This window comes from Accipiter gentilis, chromosome 10 (genome assembly GCF_929443795.1).
Source record: "Accipiter gentilis chromosome 10, bAccGen1.1, whole genome shotgun sequence".
NCBI lineage: Eukaryota > Metazoa > Chordata > Aves > Accipitriformes > Accipitridae > Astur > Astur gentilis.
Window position 1 is genome coordinate 33,864,897 of NC_064889.1, and position 26,012 is coordinate 33,890,908.

The following is a 26,012-nucleotide window of genomic DNA, read 5'->3' on the forward strand; positions in this document are numbered from 1 at the left end:
GCTCCAGGGTCAAATCCCAACCAGACCTCTGGTAGCAGATTCCTCTGGTAGCTCCTGAGCACAGCTCTGCGGCTCCAACATGGGCCAAATTACACTGACGAGCATCCAGACCACAGTGCTAATAGCAGAGCATGGGACCAAAGGAAGATACCTTCGACGTGAAGGCATCTTGCATCTGAGCAGGTGTGTGATGTCAGGAAAGGGGCCAGAGCCGAGCTGCGGCCCTGGAGGAGAGCGTGCACCAGGGTGATCCTCAAATCCCTGCTGTATTTGCTAGATACCAGATAAAGCATGTCACCTTTGTATGTAGGTCTCCTGTAAGGGCTTCAGTCAGGTTCTCCAGTGAAATGACAGGGAAGAGACCCCCAAATTGACATTTCCACGCGGCCCTGGTGACCGCAACGAAGCAGCTCTTCTTCTGCCTTCCCACTTTTTTCCTCCCCTTTTTGTGCAAGACATGGGAGAGGGGAAGCAGCAGGACAGCGTGGGCTCCCCAGTACCTGGCAGGCCCCTGGGCTCCTTCTCTCCTGCTTTCCCTGCCAATTCCTTTCCCACGGGCAGCAGAAAGCAATGGCAGGGGGAGAGCAGAAGCAGCAAACCGTGTCCGTGGGGCATCGGGTGGGGAAGGCACGTCATGCCGAGGGGCACGTGGGATGTGCTGCACACCGGGGCTGTGCGCTCCCACGGGCACAGCATCCATCGAAACCCTTCCCAACTACCACCACTCTAGGAGAGGCTTCAAAAAAAAAACAAACCAAACCCCAAACTTGTAGTATTTACCCCCCCCTCCTCGAGAAATTTCTGGACCTGACAGAGGGTGACGTTGCAGAGAAATCTTTTTGCGCCTTTGCCCCAAATCTGCCGCTTGCAGAGGGCTGGGAGAGCTGCTTGGGTGCTCTGCTTGCTCCTGCCGCGCTGCCGGCCACTTTCGTGGCATGCCATTAAGTACTTCTCAGCTCTGTTAAACTGTCCAGACCAATCTCATGAGCTCATGGAGAGTAAATGACTTCTTTGTGACAATGTAATGCAATTAGTGCTAATTGTAGAGTGTGTAATGTCTGCAACACATCTCTGTAATTACAGTAAAACTTGCTGGAGATGAGAATAGTGCTGTATTATCAAAACTCAGCTTAGTGAAACATGGCTTTGGCTGGAGGTTACCGAGTTGCATGGGGAAAAGGGAAGAAAAAAGTGATGAATGGCATAATTACGTTGCGTTATGTTAAAGGAGAAGATTTGGGGAGTTTGCTTTTAAGAGAACACTTGAAGGTTAACAGGCGTTGCAAGCCAGCTCTCGTCCTCTAAAAACAATTCAATATGATTTTGACCTCTCCCAGTGTAAGACGCAGATGTATCAAGGATGAACGCTTGTTTACATCCAAAAATATGCAGAAGCGTTTACCGTTTAGTGCTGACCAAGGCTTGGGCTGGTGAACCGGAGCTGTGGGGTGGAGATGTGACCTGACTTGCCGTCTTCTTGGCCGCTCCAGGACCCAGCACCCTCTGGGCAGGGTGCTGGGACCTCTTCTCCAAATCAGTCTGGGGGAAGCGGGTAGCCACAGGTTGAGATCTACCTGCTCCTCGGCTGGAGCCATCCCCATCCCCAGCCACTTTGCTGCAGTCCCACCAGCTTGCAGGACATCAGCTTGTTTTGACTTTGGTCAGATAAAGACCTCCGCGAACCTCTGCATCCCTGTGGATCGAATTGTGCTTTAAACCATCCTCATCAACAAAAAACCCCAAACCAACAAAAAATCCCAACGGTTAATTGTTTTCCCAGGAGAGAGGCTTTAAATCAGGGGATAATTTGGTGCTGTAAGAGCTTCCAGGGTTCCTCTCTGCCTTCTTTAGACACAAGGTCGAGCAGGGCTCTGGATCCGTGCCGGTGTTTCTGCTCCCCTCCAAGCAGGGCTGTGCATCGTCCCGTGTTTGAGTTGTGTGGGTCTGTTGTTACTCGGGGCTCAGTCAGTTGTTTGGCCAAGTCTGCGGAGTCCTGTGTGCGCTTTGCTCATTGTAACAGTAACAGGCCTCTTAAAAGACTTTGTAGGAGAGTTAAACACTTCTGGAATATTTTGGTTACAATTGGAGAGGAGCTGGGGCTGGAGGTGGTTGGCAGGCTGCTTTCTTCGGAAACGGAGACGCTGAAAATGAATTTCTTTTTCTCTTTGCTTCCTGAACGCTTCTTTTATTGTTTGTTATCATTTTTTCTCTCTCTGTTGAAGGCTGTATTAAAGAGTTAGCTCTGCTGAAGCCTTCATAAACAACCCTTAAGGATGTCTTGCTCCCTCCTGGTTTTGTGTGCTGAATTTCAGGGACGAAATATGTTGCGGGAAGCCTCGCTGTATACGTAGGTAACAGAAGAGAAAGGAATACCGCAGTCCCCCTCTCTGTCCGTGCTCCATCTAAACCCGGATGGTTTCTGAAACGCTCTTTAGCTCAGAAAGTGGGAGAAGGGCGATGCTGCCAGGCCGGTCTCTGCGGGGAGCGGTGATCCTGTGCGGGCAGCAGCCAGAGCAAGGTCGCTGCTGGGTGCTTTGGGTGAAGCTTCCAGCACGTGGGCTTCACCTCACAGCGCCGGGTCGCTTCACAAGCAGGCAGGGCCCTTCTGAAGGGCACTTTAGCTGTATGAGGCTGATCAAGGAGTCGTTTCAACTCCCCGGTTCAGATGTGGGGAAGAAAGCACTGGTATGGGGCTGCCCACGGGAGTCCCTGCTGCAGCCTCCTGCTGCAACTGTGGGCAAAGGCTGTTCTTTCCCTGTGTATTAGTCCCTTTGTCCCTTAAAAAAAAACCCCAAACAAACAGAGAGACAGGGATGAATGTTGCTTTTTCATCCCCTCTGTCTGCCTGTATTGATCCCTCTTGCACGGAGGAACGGCACCTTGGAGACGTGGCTGCGCGGTGCCCTCTGCGCTGCCTGGGCACCGTGGGGTAATTGCCCGTGTAAGTGGCCGATTTGCACACGCAATTACCCAATGTGCAATCGCAGCCGCAGCCCCTTTGAGCTGCAGCGAAAGCTGCACCAAACCCTCTCCCAGGAATCTGCCCCTCTCCGGTGCTTGCCGGGATGGATGCGAATGTCCTGGAAACCGGGAGCCTCCTCCCAGGCAGCCACTGCATCCCGGCTAATCCTGAATTAGGTACCCTTTGCTCCGAGCAGAAGTGGCAGAACCGCATCAAGCCGATACTCATGATCGCAAATCTCCGGGGGTTCAAAATCTGGGGTCGAGCTTTGCAATTTGATGCTTTTGGTGACTTTTGGGAGGATAAAAAGCAGCCGAAACCGGGGGCTGCTGAAGCCCCCCCAGCTGCGGATGCTCTCTGCTCCGTGCTGCCTTACCGCAGCCTTCGAAGCAAAGCATCCCGAGCAAGCTGTGTCCCTGACTCACAGAAACCTGCTGGGTAAAAGCAACCCCTCCGCAGCCTCCCTTGCAGCCGAGCTGACTCAAACCCACCTGTGAAAAGACTTGGGTTTTTTTAAGTTTTAGGACTTTTGTAAAGAGAATTCTTTAGTTTCTTTCAGTTCTTCAGCTGAACTTGCTGCTGCTCCAAAAGCCTCATTATTCAAGTGTCCTGGCTGGGACACGTGGTGTGGCCGGATCCGGCAGGCTGCAGGGTTCACATTCCCTCCAGTGCTGTTCTTTTTATTCCATTCAGCTTGATTAAAACGAGTATTTTTAAAATTAAGCAACACCCACGATTGCGGTGAGACTTGCAAGACTTAAAAAGCAGCTCCTGAGCAAAAGCGGAGTGCAGCAAAGCTGGTGAGGGCTGGGAGGAAATTTCATTTCAGCTTTCTGAAGATACAGTGCTGCCTAAATAATTTCCCCTTGTCTTTTCCAACACTGCTTAATATCATCCACTAATTACTGCACTTTGTAGATAAAGGGTGCCTATATGCCCGGTTTGGGGAACCTTTAAACGCTGAATAAATCTGAGCTCTATCGCTTGCCGGCAGCGAGCGGCGGCTCTGTGCCTCTGCGGGCAGAGACGGGGGCAGCTCCCGGGGATGCTGCCCTGGGATTGATGCTTTGCTACAGGTTCCTTGTGTGACCTTGGTCACATCCCCTGGCTGTACAGCATCCCCAGCACCCAGCTGTGAAAGGACAGAGTTCAAGTTTTCCTTGGAAAGGGCCCTCAGCACAAACTCCGTGACTCTGATGGGTCTTCCCACCACCTTCTGCTTCCTGAGCTGTGATCCCGGGGATGGGAGCGGAGCCAGGGCTGAGAGCAGGGTGGGTCGGAGAGGCGATGCTGGGTAGGTGTGGGAAGGGCTTTGCCAGCATTTCTGTGCTCTGTTAGAGGCTCGCTGGGTGAGAAGACCCCTTTCAACCCCTCCCGTGATGGTCCTGAGCATCGCTTCTGTGAGCCCTTCACTGCAGGCAGGGCTGCTGCCCGGCACCGTGCTTACGAGATCCTTCCAATGCTTTGGGTTTTATGCGAAAGAAACCCCAGCGTGCTCTGAGTCTCGCTGTCTCCAGGCAGAATAGGAATGAATTTCAGCTGCCCGGTCCATCCTCAGCCATGCCTCGTGTCTGACTGCTGAGTCCCGGGAGTTTTCCTTCTCGGAGGAGGGTTTGCCAAAGGTTTGCATCAGCTCTCTCTCTGCATCCCACCACCAGCCCGTTGTACGTCTGGCTTTACAGATGCTCTGCTTTTATTCTTAGAAAGTCCTAAATATTTCCGCTTTCCATCTGAATAACTCCAGTGATCGGGGGTTGCTGATCACTCTGACGAGTCTCAGCATTTGCTATAAATCCATCCTACTTAATGCCGAGTATTTTTCTGAGCCTTTAGCTTGGCTGGGCATCCAGGTCCGTGGCAGAGGCACTGACAGGCATCGCGCTTTCCCGTTTGAACAGAAATGACATTTGAGTTGAAGCTTCATCGGGGGCTTTTTACACTGCAGATTTTCAATGCGTAAATGTTATATATGCTGGTAAATGCACCTGTCACCTCGCCAGTTGGTGACGTCCTGACGTTCGCTCTCCCTGGGTATCTTCCCTTGCCAGGGACATGGATTGATTCCTCCCATGCATCCCCTTGCCTTGGGAAGTGACCGCAGAGCTGGGAAGTGGTGGGATTCTCGTTGGACTTGCTTGTTAGTGACTGATTTTTCCCCACTTTTTTTTTCCCCCAATACTGGGTTCTCTCGAGGCTCCTGAGCTGTTAGTTACCAGCAGTGCGTAGATGCTGTAGTCTAGGTCTGGGGCTGAGCTTGCGGTGCTGTAATGCTGGCGCTGGTAGCAGTGTCCGGCAGCAGAGGTAGGAGAGCACCCACCTGCACTTGGTGTTCAAGTGTTCGCTCAAGCTACTGGGTTGTTGTTTGGTTGGTATTTTAAATTTGGCATTATAATTGTTCTTTAATATGTTAAATCAAAATGCATTTTACAACGTGCCCTTTGCAGCTTGCAATCACACGCGTCTCTGGAAGTGAGTCTAGAGCTGTCATTAATCAGAAAATGATTTGCCTTGTTGCAAATAACCATATGCTGCTCTGAATTTTGCTGGTAGCCTCTGTTTTAATAATGGATGGAAAAAAAGCTGTATGTGTGACGTGGGCTTTTTACCTGAATCCTGCAAACCATGCAAAAATCTTCTTTTCAAGTGAAAAGTGAGTGAAACTTGAGAACCATTAAAGCCCAGGGAAGTTGTTGCCCCTCTCCTTACCTTAGCCAAAACTCACCCAAGGCGGTGAGTCCTGCGCACCAAGGAAGGGGCTGGTTTTGTCACTGGGACCGGGTGGGCTCTCGTGGGCATGCTGCCTTCCTCTGCTCGGAGGATGAGAACAAACTCCTAGTATCCCCATGTGCCTGTCTAATGTTCATCTTCTGGGACTGTCCCATGGCTGTGGGTGTCAGCTAAATACAGAGGAACATGTTGAAGTTAATTTGATCTTAGATATGGCTTGATCATCATCATCCTCATTAGAGCCTATCAAGAGAAATCAGATAAAGTGTCACTGCATCGAGTGAGGAGTCGTGTATTTGGGGTCTACCCCCCAAGAGAAAGTCTTCTCCGCCCCAGGTGCTCCAACGGGCAGGAGGGAGGAGAGTGGGTTTGGCTGATCACAATTAGAGCAGAAGCCTCCAGTGTGCTGCAGCCGTGGCAAAACTAACACGGCACTGATGAATCCTGCGGGACTTCCAGCGGGGAGGGAGGGGGCAGCACTGATGCCTTTGTGCAAGGCGCCAGCAAAGCCTCCTTCAGCAGCCTGATGTCTAATCACATAAGATTAATTCAGGCCGGGGCAGGTGTGGAGAAAGGTCGTGACTGGGAAGCAGAGAGCCTGTCTGCGAGATGGGGCTGGAAGAGCTTGGTTTGTTTGACTTTGCAAAATCAAGGCTGAGAGGAGATGTGATGTGTCCTCTGTAAATACATCGGGTGGGTAAACACCCGGCACAAAGAACAGCTATAGAAGCTACTTAAAAGACAGCGCTGCCATAAGAACAAATGGATATGAGCTTGTCCTGAATAAATTCAGGCTGGAAGTTAGGCTTCTAACCACCAAAGTTGGAGGGAGGGAACCACCCAACGAGCTTTGAGATGGAACTTGATAATTTTCGGAAGAGATTAATATCCTGTGGTTGCCTGTGGCAGCGGGAGCCTGGCTGTGCGGGGAGCCTCGTGGTCTTCTTCCTTGCCGTTGCCTGGCTCTGCCTTTTCGAGAATGCTTTTGGGCAGAGCTCTTGTGTTTTCCCATGGCTGGAGAGCAAAGTCCTGGCGGTGACATGACTGTGCTTGAGCAAAGGTGCCATGAGCAGAGCGAGACGGTGCTGGGGGACCCCAGAGACTTGCAGCAGTCCAAGTGCATCCTCAGACGAAGTCATGTGAAGGTTGCACCTCAGCGTCCCGTGCTGTGAAATAACCCCCTCAGGCACAGCGTAGGAGCACTGGGAGGTTCTTTGGTCCACATTTGCCTCATTTGTTATCTACAAGTGTCATCAGTTTTGATCTGTGCGCTTGCCCGTCCACCTGAGTCCCACCTGCCAGTGATCTCTGCTGGGTAGAGCTGGCACAGCTCAGCGTCCCGTGGTGCACACTCCTGTGTCCCACAGAAAGGGTCTGCACCAGGGGATGCTCCTCTCTTCTCTTCAGGGTTATGGTGGTGCTCAGCACAGTGAACCCAGATTCGTTAGAGTACCTGTACAATTGCTGTTAAAATCAGGGCTGTGTCTGGAAATTGCTCCCCTGGAGTGTGCAGGGACTTTCAGAAGCTTCTGCCCTGGACCTGTGCAAAAACAGTAACAAAAGCAGATGAGAGAGAAAGAAGCTCTGTGGCTGTGTGAGCTGGTGTATCACATTCTCACTCATTGACTTTATTCTGATACGCAAACAACCCTTAATTAATTCCTCTGGCAAACTTTCCTGATGGGAGAGATGCAGTAACAAGTCCCTCTGTGAGAGGTTGGCATATAATGTTTGATTTATTATGTTTGATAATCTAACATTTCTCCAGAAGATCCTTGACGTTCCTCCGTGTTCGTGTCTTTTGCAGGATGCTGGAGTATTCCCTGGACCTGCAGAACGTCAGCTTCTCAGCGGTCCGCACCGTCCGCGTCCTGCGGCCGCTCAGGGCCATTAACAGGGTCCCCAGTAAGTCAGATCCTTATTCCTCCCAGCTGATGCAAGTTCTCTGTATCTGTGCCCCAAAGATGGAAGAGCAAACACAGATGTTCCCCATCTTAGATTGCAGCTCAAACGTTCACCTAAGCCTGGTAGTGCTAGGTCCTACCACCACTCTCTGGTTTCCAGTTCTACTTTAAATAATATTCCTTTTGACACCTGTGGCACCAGAGATGAGCCACCAGTCAATAAGATATCCAGGACTGTCTTCAGAGACCTTTCTTTCTCAGCTGAAGAGGGTCTTAGGAGGCTCCTAAAGTGAAGGGATGTAGGTGTCAGGGATTGACTGAGCCGACAGCCTTTGCCAGGCAGCAGGGCAGAGGGGTCTGAGCCGTGCTGCTCCCACCCTTCCTGTGCTACCCCATCCTTTCCTGGAGAAACTGGGATAAGGAAATCTTGTTGTGCCTGGAGACAGCCACCCCGCGATGTGCTGAGGAGCCTCCTCTTGGAGCATCTCTTGCTCTTCTCCCCAGACCTGGTCCATACAGCCCAAAACCCCAACACCGCCAAAGAAAACCTGGGTGGGATGGGAGGTGGCTCTTCAGTCCTGGTTTATCAGGTCATGCGTGAGGGTCTCAGACCCCCACCTGAAGAGCAGTGGGTGGCATTGCCTGCTCCTGCACAGCAGCAGGTGATGGCAACCCGGCCCTGTGCTCGGAGAGGCACTGGCCATCGCAAACCCAACCAAACCGCCCAGGGAGCCGTTCCTGCTGCGCCGTGCTGGGCAAAGCCCGGAGCGCTGCGAGAGGCGCTGAGCTCCATCCCTCTTGGACGCTGTACGGAGCGGGTGTGTTAAGCGTAAGTACAAGTGCATCAGAAATGTCGTTTTCCTGGGTATCGAATCCAGCACTGTTTTAGCCAAATTCAGTCCAAGTCCGAACTCCCCTATCTGAACTAGCCCAATGCCGTGACGAGAACTCATCAGCTTCGGTTCTGTCTGCCGGTGCTGGAGGTGCCTGGGCTCTATTTATTTTTCTGGTCCTTACTCGTGAACTTAATCTGGCTTTGCTGCTGCTGTTTCAATCATTATGGTAGCTTCAGAATCCTGTTTGCAATGGTTTTTTTATCCCCACTGCTGAACTGATGGATGGCTGAATTTATCCACCACTGTCTAACTGGGGATGTAATTCACTTAATGTATTTTGAAATCCCAGGTAATTTATCTTGGCTTCTCTGCAACGTAGTTACAATGGGATAGAAATGTAAGGTGGGAAAAGAAAAAAGAGTTTTGTATGATGATGATAAATGCAATAACCACAGAAAGTCATTTCAGTTAATTAGGAGTTGATGCAAGGTGGTTGTTCCCCAGTAGAGGAATAGAAGAAAAACCCTGATAGAGGAGGTGACAGCATCAGGAAGAGAGAAAAGTCTTCCTGAAGTATCAAAGTAAAGGGTGCAACAGTAAAGCTTTCTTTAAATGAAAATCAATATAAGCGAGTGAGAGAATGCAGAAGATGGGGAAAGAAGGAGAGCGAGAGATGAGCAGAATATTACAGAGACGTCAGATGAAATCAATTTTTTTGTGTGTAAATGTCAAGTTGAAGTCACCATCAATTTGTCTTTGTTACAGAACTGGCTGTTCCTGAACTTGTGAGAATTAACTGCCAGAGAGAGTCCTGTATTTTAAGGAAGAGAGGGGATTTAGGGTAGATGAGGGGAATTAGGGAGGGGAGGGAATTTTAATATATACTGAATGGGGAAGGAAATATGACTGAGCAAGGGAGAATGTCAGAGTTTGGTCTCAGGGAAGAAAGGAGACATAAAATTGCTAGAAAACTTTAGGAGGAGAAAGAGGACTTGAGATGGGGAGTGAAGGGAGGGAGAGGGGAAGGGAAGGTAGGTCGTGTGCCCAGGAGCAGGACACGGATGAAAGGGGGTATCCCAGGGGCTTTGGGGGAAAACCAGCAGGGACTGGGGAGCTGCTGGAGTTTGCAAGCCATGTGGGGGTGACGAGGACAGTGGTTGGGAAGGCGGTGGCTGTCAGTGGAAGGAAAAGTATGGATGGAAAGGAGAAGGTCAGGAGGACATAGCTGGAATAAGAAAATTCAGCATGGACATTTCCTCTTTGCCTCAGGTATGCGCATCCTGGTGACGCTTCTTTTGGACACGCTGCCCATGCTGGGGAACGTCCTCCTCCTCTGTTTCTTCGTTTTCTTCATCTTCGGCATTGTGGGAGTCCAGCTGTGGGCAGGTTTGCTCAGGAACCGCTGCTTCTTCCCCGAGAACTTCAGCATGTGAGTCTGCGCAGGGAGCAGAAGTGTCTCTCCCGCTCGAGCGAGTCTATCTCTCCAAGAGACAAGGATATCCTCCATTAAAAAGCTCTGGTCTTCTGTAAATGTTTCCTGCTCCTAAATGCCACCACAACTCCTGCTCAGGCACACACAGCCAGAACAGAGCACGCTGCGACAATTTGCCATTCGAGTCCTGCAGGGCTGGCCTTAACCCTCAGCCAGCACTTCGGAACCTCTCTGATTGATAAGAGTTTCCAAAAAACCCCTGAGAATAAGAGTTCAGGCTTTCTAAATTCAGCATATCATTAACGTGTGACCTTTTCTGCATTTGTCGAGACGTTGAGGTCTGAATCCTGTTCAGCAGCTGGTAGTGTTTATTGGTATGACATTTGTAGTCCCGCCTAAACCCCAGGGAAAGCTGATGGAGATACCATACATTTTGTGATGCTAGATCCTTTTCAGCCTCAAAGCAACAGGTAGTCCCTGTCCCAAAGTGTTAATTTTCACAGATCCCTGGATTCTAAGGCCAAGAGGATTATTGTGATCAAATGGGGGTTTGTAGCAGCCAGTTTCCTGGCCAGCCAGCTTGCCAGATGTAGGAGTGTTTGAACAGCGGTCAAAATATCTGGTAGGTGTCAGCCTCTTTCAGACCAGGTTTTCCATACCTGTTCTCCTACCTACCTGGGTTTTTTTTCCACCACCTCCCTCCCTTCGAATGCTAGGAGAAGGACAGGTGACTTGCAAGCCCTTGATGGCTGCTCTGCCGAGCTCTGGTACCCCTGTCCCCTTTCAGTGGATTGCTTTCAAAAATTGACTCCCTGGAGTTGGTCTGGCTAGATCCACACCTGGATGGAGAAGTCCTGCAAGCCCAAAACCTCTCTCTTGCACACAGGAGGACCCCGATGCTGCTGCTGTGGCTAGGCTGGCTCTCGAGTCTGGAGCTGATACGATGCACCTTTTATCATCTCCCACGCATCTCCTAATCAACTGCTACCCCTCTTGTAGGTCGTGTCCTCAAAGGGCAGTTGGGACAATCATTACCGGGCATGTCCCTGTTCAGTAAATGGTAACAGAGCAGAGGGACTGCTTCACCACTGAGTAAATCCAATAGAGCCACAGGTTTGGGTGCTGTTTAATTGAGCCAGAATTCCAGGGGTTTAGATAAGCTTTGAAGGGTATTAAAGGCAATTCTGCAGGAATTAACCGGGCTGAACTAGGCTTAAAAATATCTTTGCAAGCTTTACTGGAAGTCTTGGCAGCATTAAGGAGATAGCTGTGTGCAGAGCAAGAAGCCAGTTCCTGGCTGGCCATGGGTTGTTTCATCTCCCTGAAGAGTGTTTTTGCCTGGTTTGCTGTGGTAAGGCCACCCTCAGAGGGAATTTAGAGCTTATCTATGGGCTGAACAGGCACTGTGAAATGCAGATGAAGGCCCTGTCTTTGGTTTTTAGGAAGCTTGGGAGGTCCTTGTACATCGAGTGTCCCCAAGCAATTCTCAGCATCTCCAGGAGGACAAGAGATACAGGAGTTTAACTGACTGATTTCCATCTTACTGCAGCAGAGGCATTTCAGAGAAGCCCCGCCAGGCTGAATCCTGCTCTTAGTCCCCTAAAGTCAAACCCAGAGCACTTCCAGATGGAGTGACTCTTAATAATGTCATCATCAGAGGGGTTGCTGAGTGGCCGAGTGCACTGCCTCAGTTTCCCAAAACCCAGTTAGGGTCGTCATCTCACCCAGTGGGGCTGTAGCAAGTCCAGGGGGGATCCCTTTAAGAAAAAAACCCACCCTTAAATTCCAGAATAACAGATGTCAGACTGCTGTTACAGTTGTTACCTTGCCAGATTGCCTGGAATCGGTGTGCAAACCCCAGCCCTGTCTGGACTCTTTCAGCCCCTACACGGTGGATTTGGAGCGATACTACCAGACAGAGAACGAAGACGAGAACCCTTTCATTTGCTCCCAGCCCCGGGAGAATGGGATGCGCTACTGCCGGAGTATCCCAACACGGAGGGAAGAAGGTCTTGAGTGCACCCTGGATTATTATTCCTACAATGACACTACCAACACATCCTGTGTCAATTGGAACCAGTATTACACCAACTGCTCCGCCGGGGAGCACAACCCCTTCAAGGGAGCCATCAACTTCGATAACATTGGCTATGCCTGGATTGCGATATTTCAGGTGAGCCTTGTCTGCAAACTGTCACGAGGTGGGTGAACAGCCGGTCGTGCCCCCCCAACATGTTCCTAGGGGCTGCGTAATCGCACTCCTGGGAGCTAGTTTGCACCAGCAAGCATTATATAGCAGTGCACGGGTGCTCAAAATGTCAGGGATGCAATGTGATGCTTGAAGATGCCTCCATCTCGCATGCATCGACAAAACCCCAGTCTCCAAATCCTGTGTGTGTGCAGTAAGACCATCCTGATGCGGAGCAGAGCCTAGAGACTGCTCTTCGCTCTGCAACATGCAGTAGTGGGCCTTAGGTCCAGCTGGAAAAGAAGGGCTGGCTTCAGGCTGAGCAGTTGGTAACGTGGCTATTGGCATTGGCAGGAGCAGGATTTGGCTCCTCAGTGTCTTGTACTGCACCGAGACCAGCTATGGGGTGTCAGAAATGACGCAGCCAGGAGAAACGTTGCTTGTGCACTCGGTGTTGGAACTGAGCCTTGATGGGTTCATTTTCCCTTCCTCTCTCCACCAGGTCATCACACTGGAAGGCTGGGTGGACATCATGTACTTTGTCATGGATGCACACTCCTTCTACAACTTCATCTACTTCATCCTCCTGATCATTGTGAGTGGCCTTAGGGGAAGGCGGGGGTCCTTTTGGCATTTGGAGAGAGCAGAGTGGAGTGACCCAGAGGAACAGGGCAGATAATACAGTGAATGTAAAAGCTGAGGCAGAAACCAGCCTGCTGGAAGACACGCAGCTTCAATACGGCGTGGCGTTGCAGCTGCATTTTGCTGCAAACGTGAAGGAAAGAAAGATGTGCTTAAGCTATGGTAGATGCACTTCTGTGGCTGCTGCTTCTACTACTTCTCTCCTTGTGCTCCAAGGTCCTCTCTTATAGTTGCCACCTAAAAGTAGGCAAATTCACCTGGTCAGGTTTTGAGCTCTGGAAGGGGAGGAGGCTGCCCAGAAATTCCCCCATATCGAAGAACCCAGCTGGCCGGGACATTTCAGGAAAACAGTCCCAAACTTTACAGAGCACATTAAGAAAGGAGGGAAGAGATTACTGCCCACAGCCCACCCACGCTTCACAGCATCATCCAAGACCACCCACAAAGGAGACAACAAAGAGTTTCTGTGGGGTGGGCTCCATGATGGGCTTCATCTATGCAAGCAGAATTGTCTACCGTGACTGGCTGAGCTCGTTGTCTAGACTCCCTTTATCGTCAAGGGAGAAAAATAGGTGCTTTAAGGGGGTGATTCATCTCCTCTGAAGGTAGACATCCAAAATAAATTAGATGCATTGCAGACTTGATGTGCCTATTTCTCTCTTGACTCTAAAGGATCATTAGGTGCCTCACTCAGATGTAGCTGAGATAAGTGAGATGAGTCCCCTTCTTGCTGCCTAATTGGCCTAAGTCCAGCAAAATAGCTGCACGTTGTCCATTAGGCCATTGTGGGGATTTCTGCTCCTCATCAAACCAGGACTCAAACCCTGAGGAGAAGGTAGGAGGTCGTTTAGTCCATGATGCTTTTTCTAGTTCATCTATTAGCTTCCCCCAAAAAAGAAACAATCCCTTGCTCTCAGCATCTCCGAAATGATGGAGAGGAAGAGCAAGCAGTACTTTTCCAGATGCCGTGCGAGTAACATTAGCAGCGTGTGATAGCCCGTTAGCACGTCAGTAATTCTCCGTGATCCAGGCTGGGCTCTGCAGAAGGCACAACCTCATGAAACCCTGGTTGGAAATAAAATCTCCAAGCTGTGGGTACAGAGTGCTGATGCCCTTGCGTAACAGTCACCCGCAAATCCCGTTAGCAGGGGAAAGGGATCTGCTCGCAAGCTGCCCACACACTGCCAGAAAAAACCGCTCCTATCAGGAAGGCTCAGTGCATTCATTGTAATGCCACTAATTGTGATAATTACAACCGCTGTCTGCGAAGAGAGAAAAACACCATCTTAAAAGAGCAAAAGGTTTTTGTCAAAATAATCTTCTCTCGTCTTTGATCTTTGGCATCTGCCGTAGAGCGCTGGCGTGGGAGTCCCTGGGGTGGGGGCTTGGGGGCTGAGTCAGCCCCTCTGTGGTCCCAGCCAGGGGTCCCTGCTAGGTGACACAGGGGACGGGGCTGGATGGGGTTTTCCCCCAGCTCCTTGCGCCAGGGCGTGGGGTGAGGCAGGGCTATGGGGTGGGCATGGCCACCCCGAGGTGGCTGATGGCTCCTGTCCCCTTAGGTGGGCTCTTTCTTCATGATCAACCTCTGCCTGGTGGTGATAGCAACGCAGTTCTCCGAGACGAAGCAGCGCGAGAGCCAGCTGATGAAGGAGCAGCGGGTACGCTACCTGTCCAACGCCAGCACCCTCGCCAGCTTTTCGGAGCCGGGCAGCTGCTACGACGAACTCCTCAAGTACCTGGTTTACATTGCCCGCAAAGGCAGCAAGCAGCTCGTGGAGGTCTACCGGGTGGCGGGCGTGAGGATGGGTTTCCTCGCCAGCCCCACGAGCAAGGCAGAGGCTGACCGGCACGCCAGGAAGCGCCGGAGCAGGAAGAGGTCCTCCGTGCACCACCTCATCCACCACCATCACCACCACCACCACCACTATCACCTGGGCAATGGGAACCTGCGGGCACCCCGCGCCAGCCCGGAGATCAGCGATGTGGAGACCGGCTCGCTCCACAATGGGACCAACCGGCTGATGCTCCCCCCCTCGGCACCGAACCCCCACGGGGCCCCCGGCGCCGCTCCCAGCAACACCGAGTCCGTCCACAGCATCTACCACGCCGACTGCCACTTCGAGCCGGTGCGCTGCCGGTCATCCCTCCCGCAGCCGGGCCTCGGTTTGCCGAGCCCAGAGGGGATCCCCAAGAACATCGTGGGCGGCAAGGTGTACCCCACGGTGCACCCCAGTACCTCCCATGAGATGCTGAAAGAGAAGAACCTGGGGGAGGCGGCGGTCGGTGGTGGGAGCAGCACCTTGACAAGCCTCAACATCCCGCCCGGGCCGTACAGCACCATGCACAAGCTGCTAGAGACGCAGAGCACAGGTGAGCCTGGGGCTGGACGTCGGTCTGGGGTTACCTTGCAGAAGTACAAGCTACAACCTCATTTCTTTCTCTTTCTGAATCTTCGCAGGGTTCTTTTCAGTCCACGTTACGGAGAAAGGCGATGGCTTTCCAGGTGAGGCCAACACGAATCTTCTGACCTACCTAAGGCGTCTTATAGCCAAAACCAGGAGAGAGGTTTCGACCTCCCAGACTTCATACTTGCAAGAATCCAAGGGAAATGAATGTTTTCAATGAACCCATTTTCTTTCCCATCCCCATCTCGCCCCCAAACCGGTTTATTCTGTAACTACAGGGAACGGTCCCCAAATCCCTGCACTCCCAAAAGCAGCTAGAACTGGGCTCAGTGACACTGAGCAGAGCTAGAGCCCATCCTGGCCGCTTCTAAATAGTCGTGTCCCTTCCTCGCTAAAATGCAGGGCTTGGAGGTGGCTTCGTTGCCCACCACTTGCTGCAGAGCTCGGGGACGGACATCTTCCAGATCTGAGCCCCAGCACATCCATGATCACTGCGTAGCGCTCTCGTGGGACGGGAGGCTTGTGGAGATCGAGTGTCTGTTTTGCACGAGTGCTCGATGGCAATTGCAGATGCCGAGTATTAAAGATCTGTGATTGGCTCAGGAAGCTCGTAACAAACAGAGCCAGATACTGAATGCAGCTTTCCTGGATCGGAGGTTTCAAACCTTCGCTGCAAGATGCTCTTTCCCCCTCCACATCCTGAGGTTTGGGAGCTTGGGCCAGTCTAGTCCAAACCCCCTCAGCCTCCAAGAAGCGTTTCTGGCCAAGCTTTCCAGGGCGGTCAATGCCTTTTCCACCCCACCGCAGCGGCATTGACCTTTCCAGCCAGGAGCTGTGCAGGGAAGAGACCGAGTCCTGCCTCCAGCCCAGAGCTGCCTGGAGACTAAATACACAGAGCCGGGCTCTCAGTCGGTTTAGCGCTGGGTTTTTATTCGCGCTGCTGCTTGCTGCTGTGCATGAGTCAGGAGCGTGCTTTGCAGACAGCCTCTCCCCTTGAAGCCAGCTGGTGGGATTTTTGGGGAATATCCCGCTGATATTGTCACCCCAGGAGCCACCTGGCAGCTGGGAGCTGCCGTTGAGGGCAGTTTGTGGAGGGGGAAGCTGGTGATTTCAGAGCATCAGCAAACAGCGGGAGCAGGAAAGGAGGCTGCTGGCGGCAGCGCTCCCAATAATTACAGCCCGGAGCCTGCCAGGGCCAGGGGAACTGATTGCTTTCTCCTAGCTCTAATGGCCAGAAGTATAACGAGGTGGGCTAGGGGTGCTGGGCCGGTGGCAGTGTCTGCCTGGGAACAGCAAATGGGTTTTGTAACTGGGGAGAAGGCACCCGGGGAGCCCAGGTTTTGGGCTGTTTAACCCAGCAGGAGCCCTTTTCACCTTAGGAAATGCCTGTCTTGTCGAGGGCAATGGTTTGGTGCTAACGGGAATGGGGGGTTGCTCCCGTGGCCGCCTGCAGCCCCTCTGTCCCAGCTGATGGATCGCCCTGCCCCTGCCCCGCTGGCATTTCAGGTCCCTGCCAAAGCTCCTGCAAGATCTCCAGCCCCTGCACCAAGCTGGATGGCGGCTCCTGCAACCCCGAGAGCTGCCCTTACTGCCTCAAGGCGCTGGCGAGCGAGGCCGAGCTGACGGACAACGAGACGGCCGACTCGGACAGCGAGGGGGTCTACGAGTTCACGCAGGACGCCCACTACAGTGACCAGCGGGACCCGCAGCGGGGCAGAGCCCGGGCCAGGAGAGCGAGCCGGGTGCTGGCCTTCTGGCACGTGGTGTGCGAGACCTTCCGGAAGATCGTGGACAGCAAATATTTTGGCCGTGGGATCATGGTGGCCATTCTCATCAACACACTCAGCATGGGGATTGAGTACCACGAGCAGGTGAGTGCTGGCCCAGCGGCTCCTGGCGCAGTGGGGATGCGGGCAGCGTTACGGGTCCGAATCCGGCCGCTGGCAGGATGGTTTGGGGCAAGAGGCATTGGCGTGCCGTAGGAAGGGTCCCAGGACAGAGCAGGGCTGATTTTTTCTCCTCTGAGCCTGCTTCCAGCTTGCAGGCAACGATCACCCTGGCTGGTACCGGGCTGTGTGAGCTCCCACATCCCAGTCCTGCCGGGGGTGCTCGGCACCGTGCCGGGACCGCCGTCACACCAGCAGCACCACGCGTTGCTGGTTTCTGCGGCGTGGGGTCCAAGGAGAAGGGAGCAGCCGTTTGCCACTGGGTTTGTGCCAGCCTGGCAGTGCTAGCAACGCTGCTGGCAGCTGCGGGCTCTGGGTCGGTGCAGCTGCAGGCAAGGAAGTCTATTGAATTTGCAGTCCCTGGAGAGGAGGTAACAAATGCCTTTGCCTCCCCGGTGAATGCTCCAGCAACAGCACGCTGAGTCCAAAATAGACTCATCGCTGGCTATTCCTCCGCTCGATTATCTCAGCCCTTGCAGGCGAGAGCCTGCCTCTGCTCCAGCCTCTCGCACGCTTGTCACCTAGCAGAGCTTTTCCCTATATATAGTCATTAAGAGAAGGAGTTACCATGTTCCTCTTGAAATGTCTCCATGAGATGACAAGAGCTCTGGTTTTAGAGCGGCTGTTGCGTGGTCTGGTCTCACGTAGGTTTTGTGGCTGCTGCTGGCGGCACGGCTGGCATGGTGTCCTCGGTCCTGCCGCAGGCATGGGGTGGCTTGGAGCTGCAGGTGCACGCTTCGTTTGGATTTGGGGTGAAGAGTTTGTTAGCAGGGAGGCTGAGATGCTGCAGAACCTTGTTATATACCCCTCCAACTCTTGAGGGCTCCCAGTGGCCAGCCCAGCATGGTGCTTCTCCCGGGATGCCAGACCTCTCCCCTCCCAGCCAGACACGGCCACCCCTGTCCCAGCGCCAGCCTTTGCTGGGAACTCCCTTGCATCTCGAGTCGTGGCTGTTTACTTTTCTCCCTTCCTGGCACATTTTGTGTTTGCAGAGTCGCTCGCAGTTGCATGCAGAGGCGTTTCTCCCACAGCTCCCAGTGGCAGTGGTGGTGGCTGCAGATCGGTTCCAAATTCCCGTGTCCTCCCATGGCATTAATGCCTCAATGACCGAACGCCAGGGAGACGTGGCTGTGCTAAATGTGTCCCTTCCAGCCAGCACCTTCTCCCTGACGTCCTAATACAGTCTGGCTGGCTAACCGTCGTTTTCAGTACACATTAAACAGCAATGCGCTCTGAAGTCCTGCGGGTTTCACCTTCATGTGCTGCCCTTGGTGGGAGCTCTGCGGAGAAGCTTGAGTGATTCCACCTTTATTTAATAATACTGGGAAGATCATCTCCTCGGAACCCGGGCGGGGGGGTGGCTCACAGAAACCAATAAACAGTTATATTCCTCCTTTGGCTGAAAGGTGAAAGCAGATCCGCCGTGTCTTTGCTGCGACTGTCCAAGGGGCGGATTGTCAGAGCTTGTTGCCCTTTATCAGGAGCATCTTTGGGAGATGCTGGTGTAGGCTCCTACCGTGCGTATACCGGGGGGACCATCCCACTGGGAATGGGTGGCTGAGCAATCTCCCATCATCAAACACCCTAAGGGCAACACAGCTCCTTAATTTTTTGGCTTGGGAGAAATAGGGCAGTGGGGTGCCGGCCTCTGCCTCAGCCAGCAGTGAATCCCTGCAGGCAGCTGGATGGGAAGAAGCAGATTTTTGTGGTGGTTTTCGGGTAACAAGGTGAAGGGAGCTGATAAGCGTAGGGGGACTCCAGACGCTGTGGGTGGTTGCTTTCTTTGACGGTATTTTGAAGCTACTACTGTTCCAGATTCCTTTCTCCCAGGCATTTGGAGTGAATAGCGGAGATTGTTTTTATTAGTTCATCTGCTCAAAGTGGCGGCAGAGCAGAGAGGTGTTTTTCTGTAAACTCGAGAGGCTCATAGTCTGCAGTTTCATAATCTGACAGTTATGAGAGCAGGAATTAGGGGGGAGAAATGCTGGACCAGGCCTTTCTACAGAGATTATGAACACTGAAACGTGATTTTTTTTCTTTTAGAAAAGCCTTTCCTAAAAGTGCAAGTGATCAACCGCGCCAAATTTATCTTCATTGGCTGATGTTTGCAAAGACGTGAGGGGGCTTGAGGAGTACTTGACTCCATGACTTTCTATATTAAGCTCTCTGCTTATTTAATGAATATTTACCTCTTGGGCTTTTCACATGAGGCCACCCTGGGCACACCAGGCTATATTAGGAAAAATACTTTCAGGATATGTTTTATGGTGCCATGTCAGAAGCCTCGTGTTGTTTACCAGCACCTTGCCAGAGGGGAGGGGACATGCTAGCAGCTACTGTGTGAGAGGAAGGATGGGCTAGTGGTTACTCTGGGAGGATGAAGGCTTCTGCCCTCCCATCTGTCCCCAGCAGTGCTGGGTGGGATTCAGCAGCTCTGGGACCACCAGAGCATCCTGGACTTCAAGACGGGAGCTGGTCAGCTAAAGTCCTCGTTGTAGCCAGGAGAGAAAAGTATGCTCCTCTGGAGCCTTTGTATCTCACCTTGGGACAGGCATCCTGGAGGGACCTGCTTTTCTCCATGGAAGATGCCTAGAAAACTTAAACAATCTTTCAGTCACTTGCTTAACAGACTCATCGACGAGAGAAGGCCAGGCTGGGATATTTAGGATGGCAGTGGTTCTTTGAAGGCACATCAAAAAGAGTGGAAATTAGGAGTATGTTGAAAACATTGGCCCCTACCTCTTGCTGCTTGTTTGCATTCACCCATCAGTCAACCTGGGCAGACTGAGCACCCGTGGCCAGGGGGGCTGGATGCACATAGCAAAGGTAGTTCATGTCCCCAGGAGTTCATCTCCTACCTTAGACCCGTCCATCCCGAAGCTCCTCTCCATAGACCACCTTCCACTGTAAAGTCGTCATCAACTAATATTTCACCATCGTATGGCTGGGGCTTCAGGAGCTGGGTTTCCTCTAAGCTCCTTCTGACGTGAGCTTGCTGACTTTCTCACTCAGCATCAGGTTGCTTCCACGTGGTTCCTGCACGTGCGTGAGCCGTAGGTACACCTGACCGGCCTCAACTCTGCGTTTTCTGCCCATCCTCCCCACCCGTCCAGCTCTGACTCTTGCCTTTCTCACGACTGCTGGGTTTAGTGGGAGGAAAGCGGAGCGGTTTGAGGTGCACATAGCACTCACCACGTCGCGGCTGCTGGGCAGCAGTGTGAAATTTTCCATCAGGGAAATGACAACCAGATTGCTGCGGATTATTAATGTGACTGCTAAATAGCTTGTTTTTCTACAGAGATGAAGCAAAATGCAGGTAGAAACTATTAGCTTTGGGTAGAGGAATATAAAGGTGATTTAAAGGTAGACTCCGGGGATTTTAAATACACTGTTGAACCAATTGACTGATTCGCCTTAGGGAAGCTGAGACTCTGCAGCGCTACGGGTTCAAACGGCTAAGGCTTTGCAAAAGCTTGTTCTGCCATAGAGCAGGAGTAAAATGTGCTGCTAAACCAGAGGGTTTCTATGCTGCTTTCCCCCCAGCCCTGGCTGTAAGCCAGACTGTGTTCCATAATGTGCTCCATTTTTTTTTATTTTTTTTTTTTTTTCTCCAAGTCCTTCCTTGGAGTGAAATGCAAAGGCTTTAGTACAAGGCGTGATGTTGGACTCCTCAGCAGGGGAAAGAATTCAGCAAGGGCTTCCTTGAGGAAGGGCTTTGGGGTTTTGTTTTTGTTTTTAAAATCTGGTTCGCATTGAGCTGCCTGGCTGTTCCGATTTTCCTTGTCTGAACTCGCATTGTATGAACTATACCCTACATATTCATTTGTTTAAATAGCACTTGAATTTCAGCCGCCGTCTCTGCGGTGTTTTGCCATTGTTAACATAACAAGAGACTGGAGAGTCCTGCTCTGGCCTCCCCAAAGCTGCAGTCGGTTCAAATCCATGGCTGGAGCTTGTGGGGACTTGGATCTAGAGTGGTCCAAAACTCTGGTGTCTCTGAAGGAAGGGGAGATTGGTTCAGACCTATAGAGAACCTTTTTTCAATTCTTAAAAGCAAATTGGAGAGATGACAGGGGTGAATGACTCTTTGGGACAGCACCCAAGGAGAAGAGCTCATCATCCATGGGGGGCAATTCTTCAAGGAAGTGGGAAGAGGCGATGCCTGACATTCCCCTAGCAGGAGGATAACTGGTGGAGTACCCCCAGCTACAGCAAGGTGTTGTAGGAATCCACAAAGCAGCGGTGCCACGAACCAAGGTGTGCAAACTCCATCTGCAGAAGGCAGGAGCAGCCTAAGCTCATGGCAGTATCTCAGGCTGAATTCCTAGTGCATCCCGCTGCAGAGGCCCAGAGTGTACTCGGTACAGATGATGTAAAGTTGTCACCGGTAACATTACGATCTAATAGCTGCTGCGGCATGGAAATATCAACCATCTGTGCCAAAGCATCAAAGGAAAGCTTGCTGGCAAAATGCATTAATGTGTCTATTTATGTAAACAGTCGAGGCTGGAGAACATGGGAGTCTTCCTAATCAGCATCAGAGGACATGAAATTTTCAGGTATCCAGGACGATCGAGAGGGGAGGCGAAGGGTCAGTAACGGCAGCAGCATTAGAAAACCTGCCGGCATGGAGAAACCATTAGGCTCCAGGTTCAAGCATTTATAATAGTCACCCAAATGGTATTCATGTACTTCTGTTTCTGCCTGAATTCAGCATGCAGGGAAGAAGGTAACTGAAAATTATTAGCTGTCATGACACCCACTGATTGATTTCTCCATGTGGGAGGAAAATCTGATTGTTCCATGAAGAAGTGGTGTAATGGAGCTGGAGAGCGGCAATTTGGCAGGTTGGTGCCCCAGGTCTTGGGGTGCTTGAATCTGCGCTGGTGTCCAAAGTCCCAGGAAGGCTGGAGGGCAGCAGGTCTGGATCCATTTGTGAGACTGCCTCAAGAAATAAGGGTGTTTTGGGGATCAGAAACACTTCACTCCCAGGACTTGGTGGTCGAGAGCATCCTAATCTCCGCCAGTTTCAAGCCAAGCTGAACATTTTGCTGCTGGCCGCAGGAGTGGTGGAGGGCAGCTGCAGATTTGTCAGGTGTAGGGAGGCTGCTCCTTTGACGTCGCTATGTGCCAAAATGAGATCTTGCCAAGCGCTCGTTCGCCTCCCGAGGAAGCTGTGGAGGATCTGGGGATGAGCTGCAGCTCGCAGGATGCGTGCTGCCCTGCTCGCCCTTGTCTGGCTGCATCGAGTGGTTGAGGGCAACACCGTGTCCCCTCCAACCTCTGTGGCTCCGTGTCAGGTTGATCCAGGACATCTAAATTTTGGCTTCTTTCATGTGCGTGGATTTGTGTCAGGCTTCCAGGTCAGGAAGGAAGGGGATCCTTCTTTTTGTAAAACATTTTTGGTATCTCTTGCACTTCTCTTGAATTGTTTCCTGCGAGTGCAAAGACTCAAAGACCCATCCCACAGCCAGGCGGCAGCTGGTGCTGCACCAGGGGCTCTCTGCATCCCACACTGATGAAAACTAGTGCTGTACCCCCTTATGTCTGCACCCTGCTGCTTTACTCCAACTGTGGCCTTAATAGCACAGCCCGACTTTTCTCTGTGGTGGAATTTCTAATTTGATGCTTCCCCGTATGAATCTGATTCATTGGGCTTTGATTCAGGAGGGCGCTTATGCATGTGCATGCGTCCCTTAAATGAATGAGACAGGCTTTCCCCGGACAACCTCCGTCCGTCCCAGGCTCTTCCTGGGAGCGCGCAAGGTCCTGCGCTCAAGCACCAGCTTCTCTTTCTTAGAGATATCTCCGCTTCCACTTTGGTGTGTATCCCATGTCTCTATTTAACTCCATTACACATCTCTCCAGCCCTGTGCCAGCTACTCTTAGCCAAGTGATCAAAGCTTTGGCAGCACAGCGAGGCTTTCCCTCCCTCGGTGTCTGCTGGCTTTGCCCAATGCAGGGCTCGTAGCTAGCGTCAACTTAATTTCTCAGCGCTACAGCCACTCAGGGTACTCCCACGGCAGGAAAATGAGGTGCCCTATAGATTTGCACGTGCTATATTCAATTAGCTCCTGCTTAAGCAGAAATTGCTCTTATTAACAGGTTGTTGTTGGAGACTGGAAGAGTCAAGTCAATGCTAATGGAAGTCATCAGAGCTGTTAATCACTAGGATCACTGACTTCAAAACCAGCTCTCTGTTTGTTATCGGGGGTAATTCTTTTTATGGACCTCGGGGGTTCTTCCGCTTCTCCGTGATTTGAAGGGTTTATGAGGTCTTGTAGGAACTCCCGTGTTTTAATTGACTTGCTCATGAAGCTCTTCCAGAGTGCCATGCAAAATACAGGGGTGCCACGGCCCTCATAGTCATTAAAAAAATGGTCTGTGCCTATAAAGCAGACTTTATCCTTGTTCTGGAGACTGAATGATTTGAAAATTAAATGAGATTTCATGCTGCTGGAAAGTGTATGAGTTTTTTATCAGATAATTCAGTTCTGTGCGTGCTTTAGGGATGAGCCTATGTGGATTCCTTGACATCTACTAAAGTTTTCTTCAGCTCCCTGGATGGGGAGCCATAAGTGTCAATCCTTTCCTGTTAATTTAGTTCAGAGGCTGGAAATACTCGGGCTGCCTTAGATCCTATCATTACAGCTGTTGTTTCAGCTGCCATCCATACCCTCGTGTTATCTCTGCTCAGGCAGCATTGGGAAGAGACTCTGACTCAGTGAAATGGGAAAATGATGTGTGCTTTCGAAACTCGCTTCGTCCCCACATGGATGAAAAATTGCTGCTCTCTGCAGATAGCCGGGCGTTTCTCTTTTCTTCTTCTTTGATTTTTGTGGTTGTTCCCCTCGGGTGGGAGCCAGCAAACTCAGCTAGAGCTTCTGGAGCATCCTCAGCTTGCACCAGCAAATCTTTCGTCTGTAAGCGCTCCTGACTGCTGATTGTTGGTGATTTCCCAGGGGTCAGTTTATTTTTTCCCCAATTCTCCTGGTAGAGGTTGGTCCCGATGCTGTTGGTGCCCATGACGCTCCCCTGCTGCCACCCGTGTCCTCGCAGAGCCCCTTCCCACCCTGCTCAGCCCCCAGCAGGAGCAAGGACAGGAGCCGAGCGCTTTTTCCCTCGTCTCTGCTGGATTTCAGCTCTTTGTTATAATTGTTTTTTTGCTGATGTTAGGAAACGACCGGCTTTTCCCCCATGGACGTCTGTCAGCATTAGAGTTAGTGTTACCAGCATCAGAAACCCAGGTTCAGCAGAACTGTGCAGGAGCCATACAGAGACAGCCTTTTTCTTTCTCTTTTTTTATTTCCTCCCTCCCCCTGGTACCTTCTCAAGTACTAATGGGGAGATAAGTTTCAAACTTGGTTTAGATTAACTAGAAATAGAGGGCTTTAAATCTCAAGTACTTACAAGGTGTGACCAAGTGGAAATGCAGCTTTTGTTCAGCTTAAGCTCCTTCGAAACCTGGGCAGAGGGATGAGCCAGTTCATGTTTTTCTTGCATTTTCTGGGATAATATTCATCCAGAAATCTCAAGCTGAGAGAGATAAGGAGTTCAGGCAAGAATATCTGCTGTGCCTCCTGAGAGCGGTAAAGAGAGCCCAGCCCCAGGGCCCGGGGAAGGAGAGCATGGTCTGCAGGTCCTCTTTATGGTCCTGGGCAGGGATAGTTCATGGCAGGTCCCTTCAGGGTGGGTTGATGAGGTTCTCCATCATGCTCGGGGCTCATCCCTTCATCTGCAGCCTGGGCTCCAGCGGGGCAGGAGGCAGAGGTGCTTGGGGACATGGCCCCGTACGGGCAGTCGGGGCCGGGGAACTCGGTTGTTGGCCATGGTTGCTCAACAAGGATGTGGTGGAGAGGAAGGTCTTGCACTAGAAGGTGCCATGTCCATGGGACTCAGCTCCTTCCTTCTGCAGGCGTGGGGTGGGAAGGGACATTGGTTAATCAGAACGGGGAAGAACGGGTGGAAGGTGAGGAGATTAGCAGTGCTGGTGGAAGGGGAGTCCCTCCTGTGCAGGCAGCTCCGATTTCTCCGAAATAAAAGCTGCTTTCCTCCCTTTCTTACAGCATTACTTGCCGTGGCATGAAATACTCAGCCTCCATTCAGCCCATAACAAAATCCTCCTTTGCCATGCGGTGATGGGATGAAACCGGACTTGTTCACTTGTCGTTTCCTTTTAATAAATGCCTATAAATCCTGAACTTCCCAGCAGTCCTCCTCCAGCCCACCGAGCAGCGAGCGTGCTGCCCTTTCTGTGTCTCCAGCCCCAGGAGGAGCAGAGCAAAAACTGCTGCAATCCTGCTACTTTCTGAATTGTTTTCTTTAACCAATTGGCAAAGGATGAGTAGAGAAAGCCTATCGGGCTCCGATTAAGCATGGCTCAGGTTTGTGCTGCTGGACCCAGGACAATAGCTAAAGCCCAATGCCTTTTAAGGAGCCCCAAAGACAACGAATGTCATTGCTGGAAATATGCGTGGATTGAGTTTCTATTTATAAAGTAGCAAGCGGCCCTGGCGCTAAGAGGAGCTGTATTTACCGAAGGGAACCAAAATGGTTTTTCGGATGGCCGTGGCTCAGCAGGTGCACTGAGGCAGGGGGAATAATGTGGGTGTGATGAGGGCAGGGCATGGAGAAGGCTTGTTGGTTGACTGAGGACACAGCTACGAGCTGTAAATGATGGGGAATCAGGCATGGGAGAGGCCAAAAAAAGGGCATCTCATTTTGTTAATTAATAGCTGCTTCCGTTCTTCAGAATTTCTTGCATTTTGCCCCAGGACTCATGGTCTGGCTCCTGTTTCAAGGCAGACCTGGTGCATGACTGCACCCATGCGGAAGGTGGAGAAGTTCTTAACGGAGTGGTGTCAGGTTGAAAATCGTGTCTTTGTGTGACCCATTTGATTTTTTTCTTATGTATATATATAAAAAAATCTGCAAATGATGAGTCAGTAAAATGTTGTTGGTGTTTCCTGT

At 51.6% G+C, this 26,012-nt stretch overlaps 1 protein-coding gene across 13 annotated transcripts in view; it reads left to right on the forward strand.

Annotated features, from left to right (window-relative positions):
* CACNA1G (calcium voltage-gated channel subunit alpha1 G) overlaps positions 1-26,012 on the forward strand; it is a 152,413-nt gene that overhangs the window by 50,823 nt on the left and 75,578 nt on the right. For all 13 annotated transcript variants that reach the window (XM_049812054.1, XM_049812055.1, XM_049812063.1 and 10 more), the window contains exons 4-10: positions 7,497-7,594; positions 9,699-9,858; positions 11,743-12,034; positions 12,552-12,644; positions 14,251-15,061; positions 15,150-15,194; positions 16,603-16,967. In XM_049812054.1, coding sequence (XP_049668011.1) covers positions 7,497-7,594; positions 9,699-9,858; positions 11,743-12,034; positions 12,552-12,644; positions 14,251-15,061; positions 15,150-15,194; positions 16,603-16,967 — 1,864 coding nt within the window. The remainder of the gene's footprint in view (positions 1-7,496; positions 7,595-9,698; positions 9,859-11,742; positions 12,035-12,551; positions 12,645-14,250; positions 15,062-15,149; positions 15,195-16,602; positions 16,968-26,012) is intronic.